The sequence below is a fragment of the Patagioenas fasciata genome, chromosome 32 (genome assembly GCF_037038585.1).
Source record: "Patagioenas fasciata isolate bPatFas1 chromosome 32, bPatFas1.hap1, whole genome shotgun sequence".
Lineage (NCBI taxonomy): Eukaryota > Metazoa > Chordata > Aves > Columbiformes > Columbidae > Patagioenas > Patagioenas fasciata.
In genome coordinates this window covers 3,503,158-3,519,299 of record NC_092551.1, presented here as the reverse complement: position 1 = coordinate 3,519,299, position 16,142 = coordinate 3,503,158, and the positions used below count along the sequence as shown (strand labels likewise).

The following is a 16,142-nucleotide window of genomic DNA, read 5'->3' as shown; positions in this document are numbered from 1 at the left end:
GGTTTGGTGGACGTCTTGGGGGGGGGGGAGGGGGTTTTGGGGAGAAAAAGGGGGTTTTGGGGATCATAAAGGAGGTTGTGGGGGCTCAAAAAGGGGGTTTTGGGTCACAAAAAGGTGGTTTTGGGGACTCAAAAAGGAGGTTTTGGGGACTCAAGAAGGAGGTTTTGGGGCTCAAAAAGGGGGGTTTTGGGGAAAAAGGGGATTTTGGGTCACAAAAAGGGGGTTTTGGGGGCTCATAAAGGGGATTTTGGGGCTCAAAAAGGGGATTTTTTTGGGGAAAAGGGATTTTGGGGTCACAAAAAGGGGGGTTTTGGGGACTCAAAAAGGAGGTTTTGGGGGCTCAAAAAGGAGGTTTTGGGGCTCAAAAAAGGGGTTTTGGGGTCACAAAAAGGGGGTTTTGGGGGCTCAAAAAGGGGAACTTGGGGCTCAAAAAGGGGATTTTGGGGGGGAAAAGGGGGTTTGGGGGGCTCAAATAGGGGTTTTTGGGTCACAAAAAGGGGGTTTTGGGGGCTCAAAAAGGGGGGTTTTGGGGTCACAAAAAGGGGTTTTTGGGTCACAAAAAGGGGGTTTTTGGGTCACAAAAAGGGGGTTTTGGGTCACAAAAAGGGGGTTTTGGGGTCACAAAAACGGGGTTTTGGGGGTCTCAAAAAGGAGGTTTTGGGGTCACAAAAAGGGGGGTTTTGGGGTCACAAAAAGGGGGTTTTTGGGGTCACAAAAAGGGGGGTTTGGATCACAAAAAGGGGTTTTTGGGTCACAAAAAGGGGGTTTTGGGGGTCTCAAAAAGGAGGTTTTGGGGGCTCAAAAAGGAGGTTTTGGGGTCACAAAAAGGGGGGTTTTGGGTCACAAAAAGGGGGTTTTGGGGGGACTCAAAAAGGGGGTTTTGGGTCACAAAAAGGGGGCTTTGGGGGGACACAAAAAGGGGATTTTTGAGGTCACAAAAAGGGGGGTTTTGGGGGAGACTCGAGGTTTTTGGGCTCGCAAGAAGGGGGTTTTGGGTCACAAAAAGGGGGCTTCTGGGGGACTCAAAAAGGGGCTTTGGGGGCTAAAAGGGATATTTTGGGTCACAAAAAGGGGCGGTTTGGGTCACAAAAAGGGGGTTCTGGGGTTCCCAAAGGTGCCTTTTGGCTCTCAGGGGGGTTTTTGTGGGTCTCAACAAGGGGGCTTTTGGGTCTTAAAGGGCATTTTGGGGCGGCCCCGGGTTCAAGTTCACGGCCGACGCTGCCGGGCGGCTCCAGGGACTCCTGGGGGTGGGGGACACAACGGGGACGGTGACCAAACCCCCCCGGTACCGCTGGCCCCGTTACGGCCCCGCTCCCTCCGCTACCCGCCCTACAAACCCCGCGCTTCCGCTGCAAGCCCCGCCCTCCCGCGCCAGGCCACGCCCCGGGACACGCCCCCTCCGCTAAGACCCGACCGTGGACCCCGCCCCTCGCTGTTGGCTCCGCCCCCTCCGGCCGGGCCTCCCCCTTCCCCCCCTCCGGGCCCCTCCCTCCGCTTCGCAGGACCCCGACGGAGTTTGCGGGGGTGACCGTGGCGAACGCCTGAGGCGGGAATCCCTTCGCCGCACATTCTCGTCGCTGATTGGCTCACCCCTCCCGGCGCCTCGTTTCTTAGCCTCTCATTGGTCAGCCCGGACCCAGGGCCCGCCCTCCTCGCGTGTTGCCTCGGCCCGTGAGAGGAGCGGGACTCCCACAATGCACCGCGCCGGGGCCGGGGCGCTTTGGGGAGCCCTGGGACAGGTTTGGGGGGACCCCGAGGCACAGTTAGGCGGTTAATTACGGATTTCAGCGGTCAGGGGCAGGTTTCGGTTGTTAGCTGCAGATTTAGGGACCCCTGGGGGACATTTGAGGCCCCCTGGGGCAGATTTGGGGACCCCTGGGGCACATTTGGGGACCCCTGGGGCACATTTGGGGGATCCCTGAGCAAATTTACCCGCTTAGGTGTGGATTTGGGGACTCCTGGGACAGACTTGGGGACCCCTGGGGCACATTTGGGGACCCCTGGTGCACATTTGTGGGATCCCTGAGCAAATTTCCCCACTTAGGTGTGGATTTGGGGACCCCTGGGGCAGACTTGGGGACTCCTGGGGCACATTTGGGGGATCCCTGAGCAAATTTGCCCACTTAGGTGTGGATTTGGGGACCCCTGGGGCAGACTTGGGGTCCCTGGTGCACATTTGGGGGCCCCTGGTGCACATTTGTGGGATCCCTGAGCAAATTTCCCCACTCAGGTGCAGATTTGGTGACCCCTGCGGAACATTTGGGGCAGATTTCAGTATTTAGGTGCAGTTTTGGGGCCTCCGTGCGCCATGTGGGGGTGCGGACCCACCAACCAACCCCCGCTCCACCTCCAGGTGAGGCTCCCATTGGCTATCGCTGCCTCATTAAACCCTTTAATTACATCATTGCACTAATTGGGGTGCAACCCCCAGGGATTGTAACACAGGAACCGCTTCCCCACAGTTGTTATTGGGTGGGAAAACCCTTATTTACGCAACAATTGGGGATTAAACCAACACAGCAACTCGGTCATTTCCTTCCTGGGTGGTGAAACTTCATTTTAACCAAATCCCTTTTTCTTCTTCTTTTTATTTATTTCACATTTACAGCCGCGGTGCAACCGGCGCCGATCCCCGATAAAGAGAGGAAAAGGAGATGTGGCGGGAGCTTCTTCTCGTCCTCCTCGCAGGTACCTCCTGGCCGCTACTTTTGGGGCGCTTTGCCCGGATTTGGCTCAACTGGCGCATCCGGATCGTTGGGCTGAGCCCCATAGTCTGAGCTTTAGCAAAACCGAGCGCCGGGTCCTGTGTTTGGGTCACAAGGAGCGGGTTGGGAGGAGGGAACGGAGCTGGGAAGGGGGTGGAGAAGGAGGGTGAGGGTGGAATTGGGGGTGATTTCTTCCCCAAAGGGCTGTGGGGCACCAGAATCACCTCAGGGCTCAACTGGAGGCCCCAGGGGTGTTGGGGTCACCTCACGCCATTAAAACCCAAATTCGCACCTTTTCACACCCAAATTCGCATCTTTTTGTGCCCAGATTTGCACCGTTTTGCACTCAGATTTGGATTCTTTTGCGCTCAAATTTGGATTCTTTTTGTGCTCAAATTTGCACCTTTTTGTGCTCAAATCTGCAGATTTTCGCGCTCGAATTTGGACCTTTTTGTGCTCAAATTCGCATTCTTTTCGTGCCCAAATTCGCGCCTTTTTCGCACTCAGATTTGCACCTTTTTGTGCCCAAATTTGCACCTTTTTGCACTCAGATTTGGATTCTTTTTGCACTCAGATTTGGATTCTTTTTGCGCTCAAATTCAGACTTTTTCCCACTCAGATTTGGATTCTTTTGCACCCAGATTTGGATCCTTTTGCACTCAATTTGCACCTTTCAGCGCCCAAATTTGCACCTTTTTGTGCCCGAATTTGCACTTTTTTGCGCCCAAATTCGCACCGTTTTGCACTCAGATTTGGATTCTTTTGCGCTTAAATTTGCATCTTTTCGCGCTTAAATTTGCATCTTTTCGCGCTCAAATTTGGACTTTTTCACACCCAGATTTGCACCTTTTTGGCCCAAATTTGCACCTTTTTGCACTCAGATTTGGATTATTTTGTGCTCAAATTTGCATCTTTTTGCGCTTAAATTTGCATCTTTTCGCGCTCAAATTTGGACTTTTTCACACCCAGATTTGCACCTTTTCGGGCCCAAATTTGCACCTTTTTGCACTCAGATTTGGATTCTTTTGTGTTCAAATTTGCATCTTTTTGCACTTAAATTTGCACCTTTTTCGCGCCCACATTTGCACCTTTTTGCGCCCACATTTACACCATTTTGTGCCCACATTTGCACCTTTTTGCACTCCAATTTGCACCTTTTTGCACTCAGATTTGGATTCTTTTGTGCTCAAATTTGCACTATTTTTGCGCCCACATTTGCACCATTTTTGCGCCCACATTTACACCTTTTTGCGCTCAAATTCGCACCTTTTTGCGCCCAAATTCGCACCTTTTCGCGCTCAAATTCGCACCTTTTGCATCTTTTTGGGATGTGATTTTAATCTGAGCCAGATCCTTTTTGCTGCTTTGCTGGGGCTGGGCTACGGTTGCCTCCGTGATTCTGGGGTCTTTTCCACCCAAACCGCTTCTGTGATTGATTCTGGGTCCCTTTCCCGCAGGCGCCACCGCGTCCCCGTTGCTCCCGGCGCCCCTGGGGCTCCTCACCGCCCGCGCCCCCCCCTCCATCACCTGCCTGGCCCCCCAGCGCTTCACCAGTGCCACCTTCGACCTCCTTGTTGCCGACACCGCGGTGCGCAGCGTTCCGGCCCCGCCGGGGCGCCACGAGGTTCGGTTCACCCTGGACGGCGCCGTCACCTCCCGGTGCTACCGCTGCCGCTACCGCCACCGCGACGGCAGCGCCTGGGCGACGTCGGCGCCGAGCGCGGAGATCGCGGTGACCGGTGCGGTAACGCGCCGCGCGACCCGGGGAGGGGGGAGCCGCTTCCTCCCGTTGACCCAAACGCGGTGTTTTCCCCCTGCCAGATTTGGGCGATGGTGGCTGTGACCAACCAACCGCCCCTGCGCCCACCCCCGATGCTCTGCGGCGAGGTAGCAGCACCGCGACCCCCCCGGCACCGCGGTGGCGCCGGGGACACATCCCCGGTGACCCCTTTGCCGTCTGATCCATTCCAGATGCTTCCTGGATCGTCCCGGTTGCCGTCGGCGCGGCCGCGCTGGTGCTCTTGGTGCTGGCGGTGGCCGCGGTGGCCTGGCGAGGTGGGGGGGGTCACCATGGGGTGTGTTTTGGGGTGAACCATATTTATGGCACCACCAGGTCCCCCTCGGTGTCACCTGTAAAGAGGTGGGAGCGGCCGGAGCCGGCAGCAAAACCCCCCCCTAGGGCCCCCCCGAATCCTCTGGGACCCCCCCCAGGACCCCTCAAAATCCCATGGGACACCCCAAACCCCCCCCCCCCCGGTACCCCCAGTTGCGCTGCCACCGCTTTTCTCTCCGCAGGCACCGCGCGTCGTGCTGGACGGAATCGCGGGTCCCCCACACCGGTAAGGCCGGACCCCCCTAAACCCCCCCAAACCGCCCCCAATGTCCCCAAACCATCCCCGTTGTCCCCGGCAGGGTTTGGCTATGACAGCGGCACCCGTGGCGTCACCGTGTTGAGCTGGGGGTCCCTGCGCCCCAAGCGGGGGCGGTTACGGCTTTGCCGGTTCACCCCCCCGGACACAACGGCCCCGGTGGCACCGGCGCGGCCCCGGTGTCCCCCCCCCGTAAAGGACCTTCCTCTTGGTCCTGAGCCGCGGCGGCTGCGCTGGAGCCGGTGGCAATAAAGGTGTTTGGTGCCGGTGCTCACGGTGCCCACTCCTGATCCTGGTCCCAGTTCTGATCTCGTTCCCAGTCCAGTTCCTGCTCCTGATCCCAGTTCCCAGTCCTTTTTCCCATTCCCAGTCCTGATCCCAGTCCCATTCCGGGTTTTGATCCCAGTCCCAATCCCAGTCCTGTCTCCTGTTCCCAGTCCCATTTCCCAGTTCCATTCCCACTCCAAATCCCGTTTCCCAGTCCCATTCCTGCTCCATTCCCAGTCCCTTCTCCCAGTCCCATTCCCAGTCCTTTTTCCCAGTCTTGTTTCCAGTCCCATTCCCAGTCCTGATCTCATTTCCACTCCCATTGCCAGTCCTTTTTCCCATTCCCAGTCCCATTCTCAGTCCCATTCCCATTTCCAGTCCTTTTTCCCAGTCTTGTTCCCATTCCCAGTCCTGATCCCATTAACAATCCCATTCCCAGTCCTTTTTCCCACTCCCATTCCCAGTCCTGATCCCATTTCCAGTCCCATTCCAGTCCTTTTTCCCACTCCCATTCCCAGTCCTGATCCCATTTCCACTCCCATTCCCAATCCTTTTTCTCAATCCCATTCCCAGTCCTTTTTCCCACTCCCATTCCCACTCCCGATCCCATTCCCACTCCTGATCCCATTTCCACTCCCGTTCCCAGTCCCATTCCCGATTCCATTTCCATTCCCAGTCCTTTTTCCCAGTCCTGTTTCCATTCCTGATCCCATTCCCAGCCTTTTTTCCCAGTCCCGACCCCATTCCCAGTCCCATTCCCAGTCCTGTTTCCATTCCTGATCCCAGTCCCATTCCCAGTCCCGATCCCAGTCCTGTTCCCGATCCCATTCCCGATCCCATTCCCAGTCCCGATCCCAGTCCCATTCCCAGTCCTGATCCCAGTCCTGTTCCTGATCCCATTCCCAGTCCCGATCCCAGTCCCGTTCCCGATCCCATTCCCAGTCCCGTTCCTGATCCCATTCCCAGTCCCATTCCCAGTCCCGTTCCCGATCCCATTCCCAGTCCTGTTTCCATTCCTGATCCCAGTCCCATTCCCAGTCCCGATCCCAGTCCCGTTCCCGATCCCATTCCCGATCCCATTCCCAGTCCTGTTTCCATTCCCAGTCCCGATCCCAGCCCCATTCCCAGTCCCGATCCCAGTCCTGTTCCCGATCCCATTCCCAGTCCCGATCCCATTCCCAGTCCCGATCCCAGTCCCGTTCCCGATCCCATTCCCAGTCCTGTTTCCATTCCTGATCCCATTCCCAGTCCCATTCCCAGTCCTGTTTCCATTCCCAGTCCCGATCCCAGTCCCGATCTCATTCCCAGTGCCATTCCCAATCCCGATCCCATTCCCGTTCCCGACCCCATTCCCAGTCCCGTTCCCGATCCCATTCCCAGTCCCGATCCCACTCTCGCTCCCGCCCCTCGCGCCCTCCCGCCCGCCAGGTGTCGCTGCCTCCCGGCTCTGGGGGGCGTGTCCCGGCGCTGGGCGTGGCCCGGGGGGCGTGGCCCGGGGGCGGCGGCGCCAAGATGGCCGCGGTGTCGGTGTTCGCCGGCGTGCGGCTCCTCACCATCGGGGACGCCAACGGCGAGATCCAGCGGCACCAGGAGCAGCAGCCGCTGCGCCTCGAGGTCCGCACGGGGCCCGACAGCGCCGGGCTGGCGCTCTACGGCCGTGAGTGCACTCGGGGCGCGGGGGGGCGTGGGGATGTGGGGGACGCGGGGACACAAGGGGCTGTGGGGGTACGGGGGGGAATGGGGACGTGGGGAGGGAATGGGGATCTAGGGGGGAGTGGGGAGACGGGGGGGAGGATGGGGATATGGGGGGGTGTGGGCTATAGGGGGATGTGGGGCTATAGGGGGGTGTGGGGACACAAGGGGGTGTGGGGATACTGGGGGCAATGGGGACATTGGGTGGGAATGGGGATCTAGGGGGGAGTGGGGAGACGGGGGGGCAAATGGGGATATAGGGGGATGTGGGGACACAAGGGGGTGTGGGGATACGGGGAGGGAATGGGGACATGGGGAGGGAATGGGGATCTAGGGGGGAGTGGGGACACGGGGAGGCGAATGGGGATGTGGGGGGGATGTGGGGACACAAGGGGGTGTGGGGATACGGGGGGGAATGGGGACATGGGAAGGGAATGGGGACACGGGAGGGAAATGGGGGGTGTGGGGACATGGGGGGGAATGGGGATATGGGGAGGGAATGGTAACATGAGGGGGTGTGGGGACATGAGGGGTGAATGGGGACACAGGAGGGAAATGGGGATATGGGGGATGTGGGGACATTGGGGTGTGGGGATATTGGGGGGCGTGGGGACATTGAGGGGGGAATGGGGACGTTGTGGGGGTGTGGGGACATGGGCTGGTGCTCTATGGCCGTGAGTGGACATGGGGACATGGGGGGCGGGATTGGGGACATGGGGGTCTTGGGTTCAGAGCGGATGAGGTGGCTCGAGGGGCTCATGGGGGAGCAGAATGGGGGGGACATGGGGGGCTCTGGGGGGCGTGTGCGGCCGGGGGTGGTTTGGGGGTTCAAGACTTGGGGGGCTGTGCTGTCTGGGGGGGTCCCTGCTGGAGGTTCCTTTGTCCTCACACAACAATCCCTTGGATTTTTTACTATTTTTGGAGCTTTTCTCCATTTTTCCGGAATCCACCAGAGCCCTCCCCGTATCCCCCCACACATCACTGACCCGCTTAATTAATTCCCACACCTAATTAACACACGGGCGGGGGGGTCGAATGAGCCGCTCGGGGGAAACTGAGGCACGTGGGGCTCGTGGTGATTTCTTTTTACCCCCAAACACCCAAAATCCATTTTTTAAACCAATTTCCGTGCCAAAAGCGGCGGTTATTTCTCTTTTGGGGTGACCCTGGTGACATTGCCCCCCCCGTCACCGTGTGTCCCCCCACCCAGATGAAGACGTCTGCGTGTTCAAATGCTCCGTGTGCCGCGAGACCGAGTGCAGCCGCGTGGGCAAACAGTCCTTCATCGTCACCCTGGGCTGCAACAGCGTCCTGCTGCAGTTCGCCACCCCCACTGGTGCGTCCCCAACCCCCCCACGGTGTCCCCAACCCCCCCGTGGTGTCCCCAGCGCCCCCTAAAACCCGCTTCCCCCCCCCAGATTTCTGCTCCTTCTACAACATCCTCAAAAACTGCCGCGGCCACAACACGGAGCGCTCGGTGTTCAGCGAACGCACCGAGGAGTCCTCAGCCGTCCAGTATTTCCAGGTACAACCCCACCCCCCCCGGGGGTGTCCCCACAGTGTCCCCACCCCCCCGGTGACACCGCTGTCCCCTCTGTCCCCCCCCAGTTCTACGGGTACCTGTCGCAGCAGCAGAACATGATGCAGGACTACGTGCGCACCGGCACCTACCAGCGCGCCATCCTGCAGAACCACAGCGACTTCAAGGACAAGGTCGGCGCCACCGAACCCGTGAAATTTGCCTCGTTTCGGTGAATTTTTCCCAATTCGGGGCGAAATTTTCGTCATTTGGGTGAAATTTTTCTTGGTTTGTTGAAATTTTCTGTGTTTTGGTGGAATTTTCGGTGTTTCAGTGGAATTTTCTTCCCCTTGGGGAAATTTGCCTTGGGTGATGTTTTCCTACTTTTGGGTGGAATTTTCCAAATTGGGGGGAAATTTTCCCCATTCAGGGCCAAATTTTCTTAAGATTGGAGCCGTTTATTAATGTATGGTTTTAAAAATCCTTGATTTATGGTAATTTATGGATCTTTATGGATCTTTATTCCCGGGATCGGCGCTGGATCAAATGCAGCTCCGGGATCCATTGTCACCCATTGTCCCCCATTTTGTCCCCCCAGATCATGCTGGATGTCAAATGCAGCTCCAGGATCCATTGTCACCCCGTGTCCCCCCCATGTCACCCCATGTCCCCCCTGTTTGTCCCCCCAGATCATGCTGGACATCAAATGTGGCTCTGGGATCCATTGTCACCCCACGTCACCCCTTTGTGTCCCCCCAGATCGTGCTGGACGTCAAATGCAGCTCTGGGATCCATTGTCACCCCGTGTCCCCCCCCCATGTCACTCCATGTCGCCCCTGTTTGTCCCCCCAGATCATGCTGGGCATTGAGTGTGGCTCCGGGATCCATTGTCCCCCCACGTCACCCCTTTGTGTCCCCCCAGCTCGTTCTGGACGTCGGCTGCGGCTCCGGGATCCATTGTCACCCCTTGTCCCCCCTTTGTGTCCCCCCAGATCGTTCTGGACGTCGGCTGCGGCTCCGGGATCCATTGTCACCCCTTGTCCCCCTTTTGTGTCCCCCCAGATCGTTCTGGACGTCGGCTGCGGCTCCGGGATCCATTGTCACCCCTTGTCCCCCCTTTGTGTCCCCCCAGCTCATTCTGGACGTCGGCTGCGGCTCCGGGATCCATTGTCACCCCTTGTCCCCCCTTTGTGTCCCCCCAGATCGTTCTGGATGTCGGCTGCGGCTCCGGGATCCTCTCGTTCTTCGCGGCGCAGGCTGGCGCGCGCAAGATCTACGCGGTGGAAGCCAGCACCATGGCGCAGCACGCCGAGGTCGCCCCCTCCCCCTTCCTTCCCTTCACCCCCCCCCAAACTCCCCCCTTTGTCACCCCTTAAAAATTTGGGGCGCTTTCCCGCAGGTTCTGGTGAAAAGCAACAACCTGACGGAGCGGATCGTGGTGGTGCCGGGGAAGGTGGAGGAGGTGGCGCTGCCCGAGCAGGTCGACATCATCATCTCCGAGCCCATGGGCTACATGCTGTTCAACGAGAGGATGCTGGAGAGCTACCTGCACGCCAAGAAGTACCTGAAACCCAGCGGTGAGCACGGGGGCGTCCCCAGTGTCCCCCGGTGTCCCCTGGTGTCCCCCAGTACCCCCCACTGTCACCCAGTGTCCCCTTCTCCTCCTGGGATGTGGATCCAACAGCCCGCTAAGTCATTTTTTGGGTGGGGATTTGGGGTCTAAAAGTACCTGAAATCCAGGGCTGAGACCCATGGGGGGGTCACTGTCACCATGGGGAGGTCCCCTGGTACCCCCCGGTGTCACCTGGTGTCCCCTGGTGTCCCCTGTGTCCCCTTTCCCTCCTGGGATGTGGATCCGACAGCCTGAGAAGTCATTTTTTGGGTGGGGATTTGGGGTCTAAAAGTACCTGAAATCCAGGGCTAAGACCCATGAGGGGGTCATTGTCACCATGAGGGGGTCCCCCAGTGTCTCCCAGTGTCCCCTGGTACCCCCCAGTGTCCCCTGGTGTCCCCTGTGTCCCCTTTCCCTCCTGGGATGTGGATCCAACAGACCAAGAAAAGTCTCTTTTTGGGTGGGGATTTGGGGTCTAAAAGTACCTGAGACCCAGCGCTGAGACCTGGGAGGGGGGTCATTGTCACCATGAGGGGGTCCCCCAGTGTCCCCCAGTGTCCCCCAGTACCCCCCAGTGTCCCCTGGTGTCCCCTGTGTCCCCTTTCCCTCCTGGGATGTGGATCCGACATCCTGAGAAAAGTCACTTTTTGGATGGGGATTTGGGGTCTAAAGGTACCTGAGACCCAGCGCTGAGACCCAGGGGGGGGTCATTGTCACCATGGGGGGGTCCCCAGTGTCCCCCAGTGTCCCCTTTCCCCCCCACCCCCTCCCAGGAAGCCCCTTTCCCCCTATTCCCACACCCCCGTTGCGGGGGGGGCGGCCGCTTTTTGGGTCCAAACACCGATCCCTGGTGTGCCGGGGGGGGCCATTTCCCACTCAGGGAGGGGGATAAGACCCCCCCATTCTCCCCCCAGCCCAATTTGTGTGTCCCCCCCCAGGAAACATGTTCCCCACGATCGGCGACGTGCACCTGGCGCCGTTCACCGACGAGCAGCTCTACATGGAGCAGTTCACCAAAGCCAATTTCTGGTGAGTTTTGGGGCTGTGGGGGGGGCACAACCCCCACCCCGGGGGGGTCCTGAAGCTGCTGTGTCCCCCCCCCCCCAATCTTACATTTAATTGTGTGGCCCCCCCTCCAGGTACCAACCGTCCTTCCACGGCGTGGACCTCTCTGCGCTTCGCGGCGCCGCCGTCGATGAGTATTTCCGGCAGCCCGTGGTGGTGAGTGACCCCCCATGGGGAAAAAAGGGGGGGACACAGTCCCTTGGGGGGGTCCCAGCCGTTGGGGGGGGTCCCAGCATTGACCCCCCCCACTTATTCCCCAGGACACCTTCGATATCCGGATTTTAATGGCCAAATCCGTCAAATACACCGTGAATTTCTTAGAAGCCAAAGAAGGCGACTTGCACAGGTGGGGGTGAACCCTAAAAATATGGGGGGGTTGGGGAGGGGTCGGGGGGGTCAGGGGGGTTGGGGGGGGTCTGGGGGTTGCCCCCCCCCCCAAAAATAATCCAATATTTGCATTTTAGGATAGAAATTCCCTTCAAGTTCCACATGCTGCACTCAGGGCTGGTGCACGGCTTGGCGTTCTGGTTCGACGTCGCCTTCATCGGCTCCATGTACGTCCCGGGGGGGGGTTAATTAACACCCCCGTGGTTTAATTAACGCCCCCCGTGGTTTAATTACCCTGTGTCCCCCCCCCAGAATGACGGTCTGGCTCTCGACGGCCCCCACGGAGCCGCTGACCCATTGGTACCAGGTCCGGTGCCTCTTCCAGTCGCCGCTCTTCGCCAAAGCCGGGGACACGTTGTCGGGGACCTGTCTGTTGGTGGCCAACAAGAGGTGGGGGGGGCACGGGGGGGTCCCCAAAACACGGGGGGGGGTCCCCAAAACACAGGGGCAGTCCCCAACCCACAGTTGGGTCCGTCCTGATGTCACCGTCCCAGTTTGGGGGACACAATCTGGTTGGGTCACGGTGCCAGGGGATGGGTTGGGGGGCTCATGTCCCAGTTTGAACTGGGGGGGACACCCAGTTTGGAGCTGTGGGGTCATGGGGGGGTCCCCAATCCACTGGGGGTCCCAAAAACATTGGGGGGGGTCCCCAACCCACAGTTGGGTCCGTCCCGATGTCACCGTCCCAGTTTGGGGGACACAATCTGGTTGGGTCACGGTGCCAGGAGATGGGTTGGGGGGCTCATGTCCCAGTTCGAACTGGGGGGGACACCCAGTTTGGAGCTGTGGGGTCATGGGGGGGTCCCCAACCCACTGGGGGGGCCCCCAAAACATTGAGGGGGTCCCCAACCCACAGTTGGGTCCCTCCCGATGTCACCGTCCTGGTTTTGGGGACACTCAGTGCAGGGAGATGGGTTGGGGGGACTCGTGTCCCAGTTTGAACTGGGGAGGGGAACCAGTTTGGCCATGGCGGGGGCGCCTTGTCCCAGTTTGGACCCAGAGGGACCCCAGTTTGGAACTGGTTGGGGGTCTCCTGTCCCAGCTTGGCCCTGGGGGTCCCCAGTTTGGACTTGGGGGGTCCCCAGTTTGGAACTGGTGGGGGGTTCCTGTCCCAGTTTGGAACCAGGGGGCTCCCCAGTTTGTGCTGGGGGTGCTCCTGTCCCAGTTTGGCCCTGGGGGGACCCCAGTTCGGAGCTGGTGGGGGGTTCCTGTCCCAGTTTGGCCCCGGGGGCTCCCCAGTTTGTGCTGGGGGGGCTCCTGTCTCAGTTTGACCCTGGGTGGGGGGCACCAGTTTGAAACTGGTTGGGGGGGCTCCTGTCCCAGTTTGGAACCAGGGGGGGTCCCCAGTTTGGAGCTGGTTGGGGGGGCTCCTGTCCCAGTTTGGCCCTGGGGGGTCCCCAGTTTGTGCTGGGGGGGCTCCTGTCCCACTTTGCCCCCTGGGGGGTCCCAGTTTGTTCTCTGTCCCAGTTTCCTGCCCCAGTTTGCTGCCACATTGGGACCCCTCGCGCCCCCATTCCCGGGGCTGGGGGCGGGGCGGGGGGGACCGGGTGGCGGGGGGGGGGTCGGGGGGGGCTCCCGTGCCCCCCCCAGGTGTAATTCGGGGTGTCCCCCCGTGTGCCCCCCCAGACAGAGCTACGACATCAGCATCGTGGCGCAGGTCGACCAGACGGGCTCCAAATCCTCCAACCTCCTGGACCTGAAAAACCCCTTTTTCAGGTGATTTTGGGGGGCGACCCCGGGGTGGGGGGGACACATTGGGGACCCCCCGGGTGTGACAAGTGTGTCCCCCCCCCCCCAGGTACACGGGGACGACGCCTTCGCCCCCCCCCGGCTCCCACTACACGTCCCCATCGGAGAACATGTGGAGCGCGGGCGGCGGATACAACATGAGCGCGGGGATGGCAGTGGCCGGTGGGTGACACTGGGGGGGCCAAATGTCCCCTGTGGGGGGGTCAGGGTGTCCCCTAGCGGGGGCATGACCCCCCTCACGGGGTTTTTTGGGGGGGTCCGACCTGGTTTTTGGCCCAGGGATGCCGGCGGCCTACGATCTGAGCGGCGTCATCGGCGGCACCAACGTCACCCACAACAACCTCATCCCCTTGGGTGAGCCTGGGGGGGTCCTTGGTCTTTGTGGGGGGGTCCTGGGTCTTTTGGGGGGGTCCTGGCGTTTTTGGGGAATCACAGAACCCCCACAACTCCCCCTGTACCCCCACAACTCCCCCTGTACCCCCATAACTCCCCCTGCACCCCCATAACAACCTGATCCCCTTGGGTGAGCCGGGGGGGTCCTGGGTCTTTTTGGGGGGTCCTGGTGCTTTGGGGGGGTCCTGGGCTTTTTGGGGGGTCACAGAACCCCCACAACTCCCCCTACACCCCCGCAACTCCCCTGTACCCCCACAACAATCTGATGCCTTTGGGTGAGCCTGGGGGGGTCCTGGTACTTCGGGGGGGTCCTGGGCCTTTTGGGGGGGTCACAGAACCCCCAAAGCTCCCCCAAAGCTCCCCCAAAGCTCCCCCTGTACCCCCACAGCTCCCCCTGCACCCCCATAACAACCTGATCCCCTTGGGTGAGCGTGGGGGGGTCCTGGTGCCTTGAGGGGGTCCTGGTTCTTTGGGGGGGTCCTGGGCCTTTTGGGGGATCACAGAACCCCCAAAGCTCCCCCTGCACCCCCAAAGCTCCCCCTGCACCCCCAGAACCACCTGATCCCGTGGGGTGAGCCCAGGGGTTGGCCTGGGGGAGGCAGGAGATTTTGGGGGGGTCCTGGGTCTTTGGTGGGGGGTCCTGGTGCTTTGGGGGGGTCCTGGGCTTTTTAGGGGATCACAGAACCCCCCCAGCTCCCCCTGTACCCCCACAACCACCCGATCCCATTGGGCCCCCCCCATGTTCCTGTTACACCCCAGGGGGTTGGTGGGGGGTCCCAAGGGCTGGGGGGGTCCCAGCCCCCCCAAAACCTCCCCCTTTGCCCCCCCCCAGCCAACACCGGCATCGTGAACCACACTCACTCCAGGATGGGCTCCATCATGAGCACCGGGATCGTCCAGGGTAACGACCCCCCCAGACCCCCCCAAAACCCCCCTGAACTCCCCTCTGACCCCCCAAACCCCCCCTGATCCCCCTAAACCCCCCAGGACCCCCCCAAACCCCCCATGACCCCCTATTTCCCCCCCACCCCCATACCCATAGGAGCCCCCAACCTCCCATTTCCCCTCCAACCCCCTCCATACCCCCCCAAACCCCCATTGCCGCACCCCCCCCAAACCCCCCAGGACCCCCAAAACCTCTTGCCCCCCCATGAACCCCCATTCCCCCCCCATACCCATAGGAGCCCCAAACCCCCTTGCCCCCCCCAAGCCCCTCTATACCCCCCCAAAACCTCTTGCCCCCACAAACCCCCATTCCCCTCCCTTATTGCCCCCCCAAACCCCCATTCCCCACCCCCACCTCCTCCATCCCCCCCAAAGCCCCATTGCCCCCCCCAACCCCCTCCGTCCCCCCCCAAACCCCCATTGTCCCCCCCCAAACCCCCATTGCCCCCCTAAACCCCCATTCCCCACCTCCACCCCCCCCCCCAAACCCCCATTGCCCCCCCCAATCCCCTCTGTACCCCCCCCAAGCCCCCATTGTTCCCCCCCCAAACCCCCCCCAGACCCCCCCAGCCCCTCTGACCCCCCCATTTCCCCCCAGGCTCCTCCAGCGCTCAGGGCGGCGCCGGCTCCAGCCCCCACTACCCCCCCCTGAACAGCCAGTTCACCATGGGGGGGCCCCCCCTGTCCATGGCCCCCCCCATGTCCATCACCACCAACACCATGCACTACGGCAGCTAAGGGGGGGCCACCCCCCACCGGACACACCCCCGCCCCCACCAGACGCTTCGGGGCCCCCCCCAGAAGAAGATTTCGGGGGGGCCCCCTGGAAGATTTGGGGCCCCCCAAAGGATCTTCCCCCCCCACCCCCCCTCCATCCCTTCCCCCCCCCAGGAGGATTTGGGGCCCCCCCTGGAAGATTTGGGGCCCCCCAGAGGATTCAATGCACCCCCCCCCCAAACTTGGGGGTTCCCCCCCCCCCCCCAAACTTGGGGCTTCCCCCCTCCCCCCCAGGAGGATTTTGGGGCGAATTTGTCCTTTTCTGGGTTATTTTTTAATGGATTTTCCTCTCCCCCCGCCCCCCCGAGGATTTTGGGGCCCCCCCAGGAGAATTTGTCCCCCCCCGGGTGTTTTTGTCCTTTTTTTGTGCTTTTTTGTGTTTACTTTTAACAAATCCCCCCCCCCGCCTCCCCCACATCTTGGGGGGGGGGGGGGGGGGAGCGGCTCGAATGTACCAAAACCTCCTTTTTTAGCCCCATTTCCTTGTTCTCCCGGGGGGGGCGGGGGGGCCCTCATAGGAACAGCGGATCCGCCGGGTTGGGTTTGGTTGGTTTGGTTTGGTTTGGTTTTTTTTTTTGGGGCTGAAATAGCGAATAAACGGGAAACTTTGGAAAAGCTGCGGCTCGATGGTTCCGTCCGCTTCCCCCCCTCCGGGTCCCCGC

The 16,142-nt window shown here is 60.6% G+C and overlaps 1 protein-coding gene across 2 annotated transcripts; it reads left to right on the top strand.

Moving 5' to 3' along the window:
* The first annotated feature begins 6,818 nt into the window (after nt 1–6,818).
* On the top strand, nt 6,819–16,095 carry CARM1 (coactivator associated arginine methyltransferase 1). Of its 2 annotated transcripts, XM_071800657.1 has the most exons (16): nt 6,819–6,998; nt 8,244–8,369; nt 8,452–8,558; nt 8,642–8,746; nt 9,755–9,865; nt 9,952–10,129; nt 11,103–11,193; nt 11,304–11,385; nt 11,490–11,575; nt 11,694–11,783; nt 11,869–12,006; nt 13,243–13,332; nt 13,415–13,527; nt 13,645–13,719; nt 14,591–14,659; nt 15,302–16,095. In XM_071800657.1, the coding sequence occupies exons 1-16, from the start codon at nt 6,854–6,856 to the stop codon at nt 15,439–15,441; spliced, it is 1,746 nt and encodes a 581-aa protein (XP_071656758.1). In that variant the 5' UTR covers nt 6,819–6,853; the 3' UTR covers nt 15,442–16,095. The 2 variants fall into 2 exon arrangements, with proteins under 2 accessions (XP_071656758.1, XP_071656759.1); XM_071800658.1 differs by lacking the exon at nt 13,243–13,332.
* The last annotated feature ends 47 nt before the right edge of the window (nt 16,096–16,142 follow it).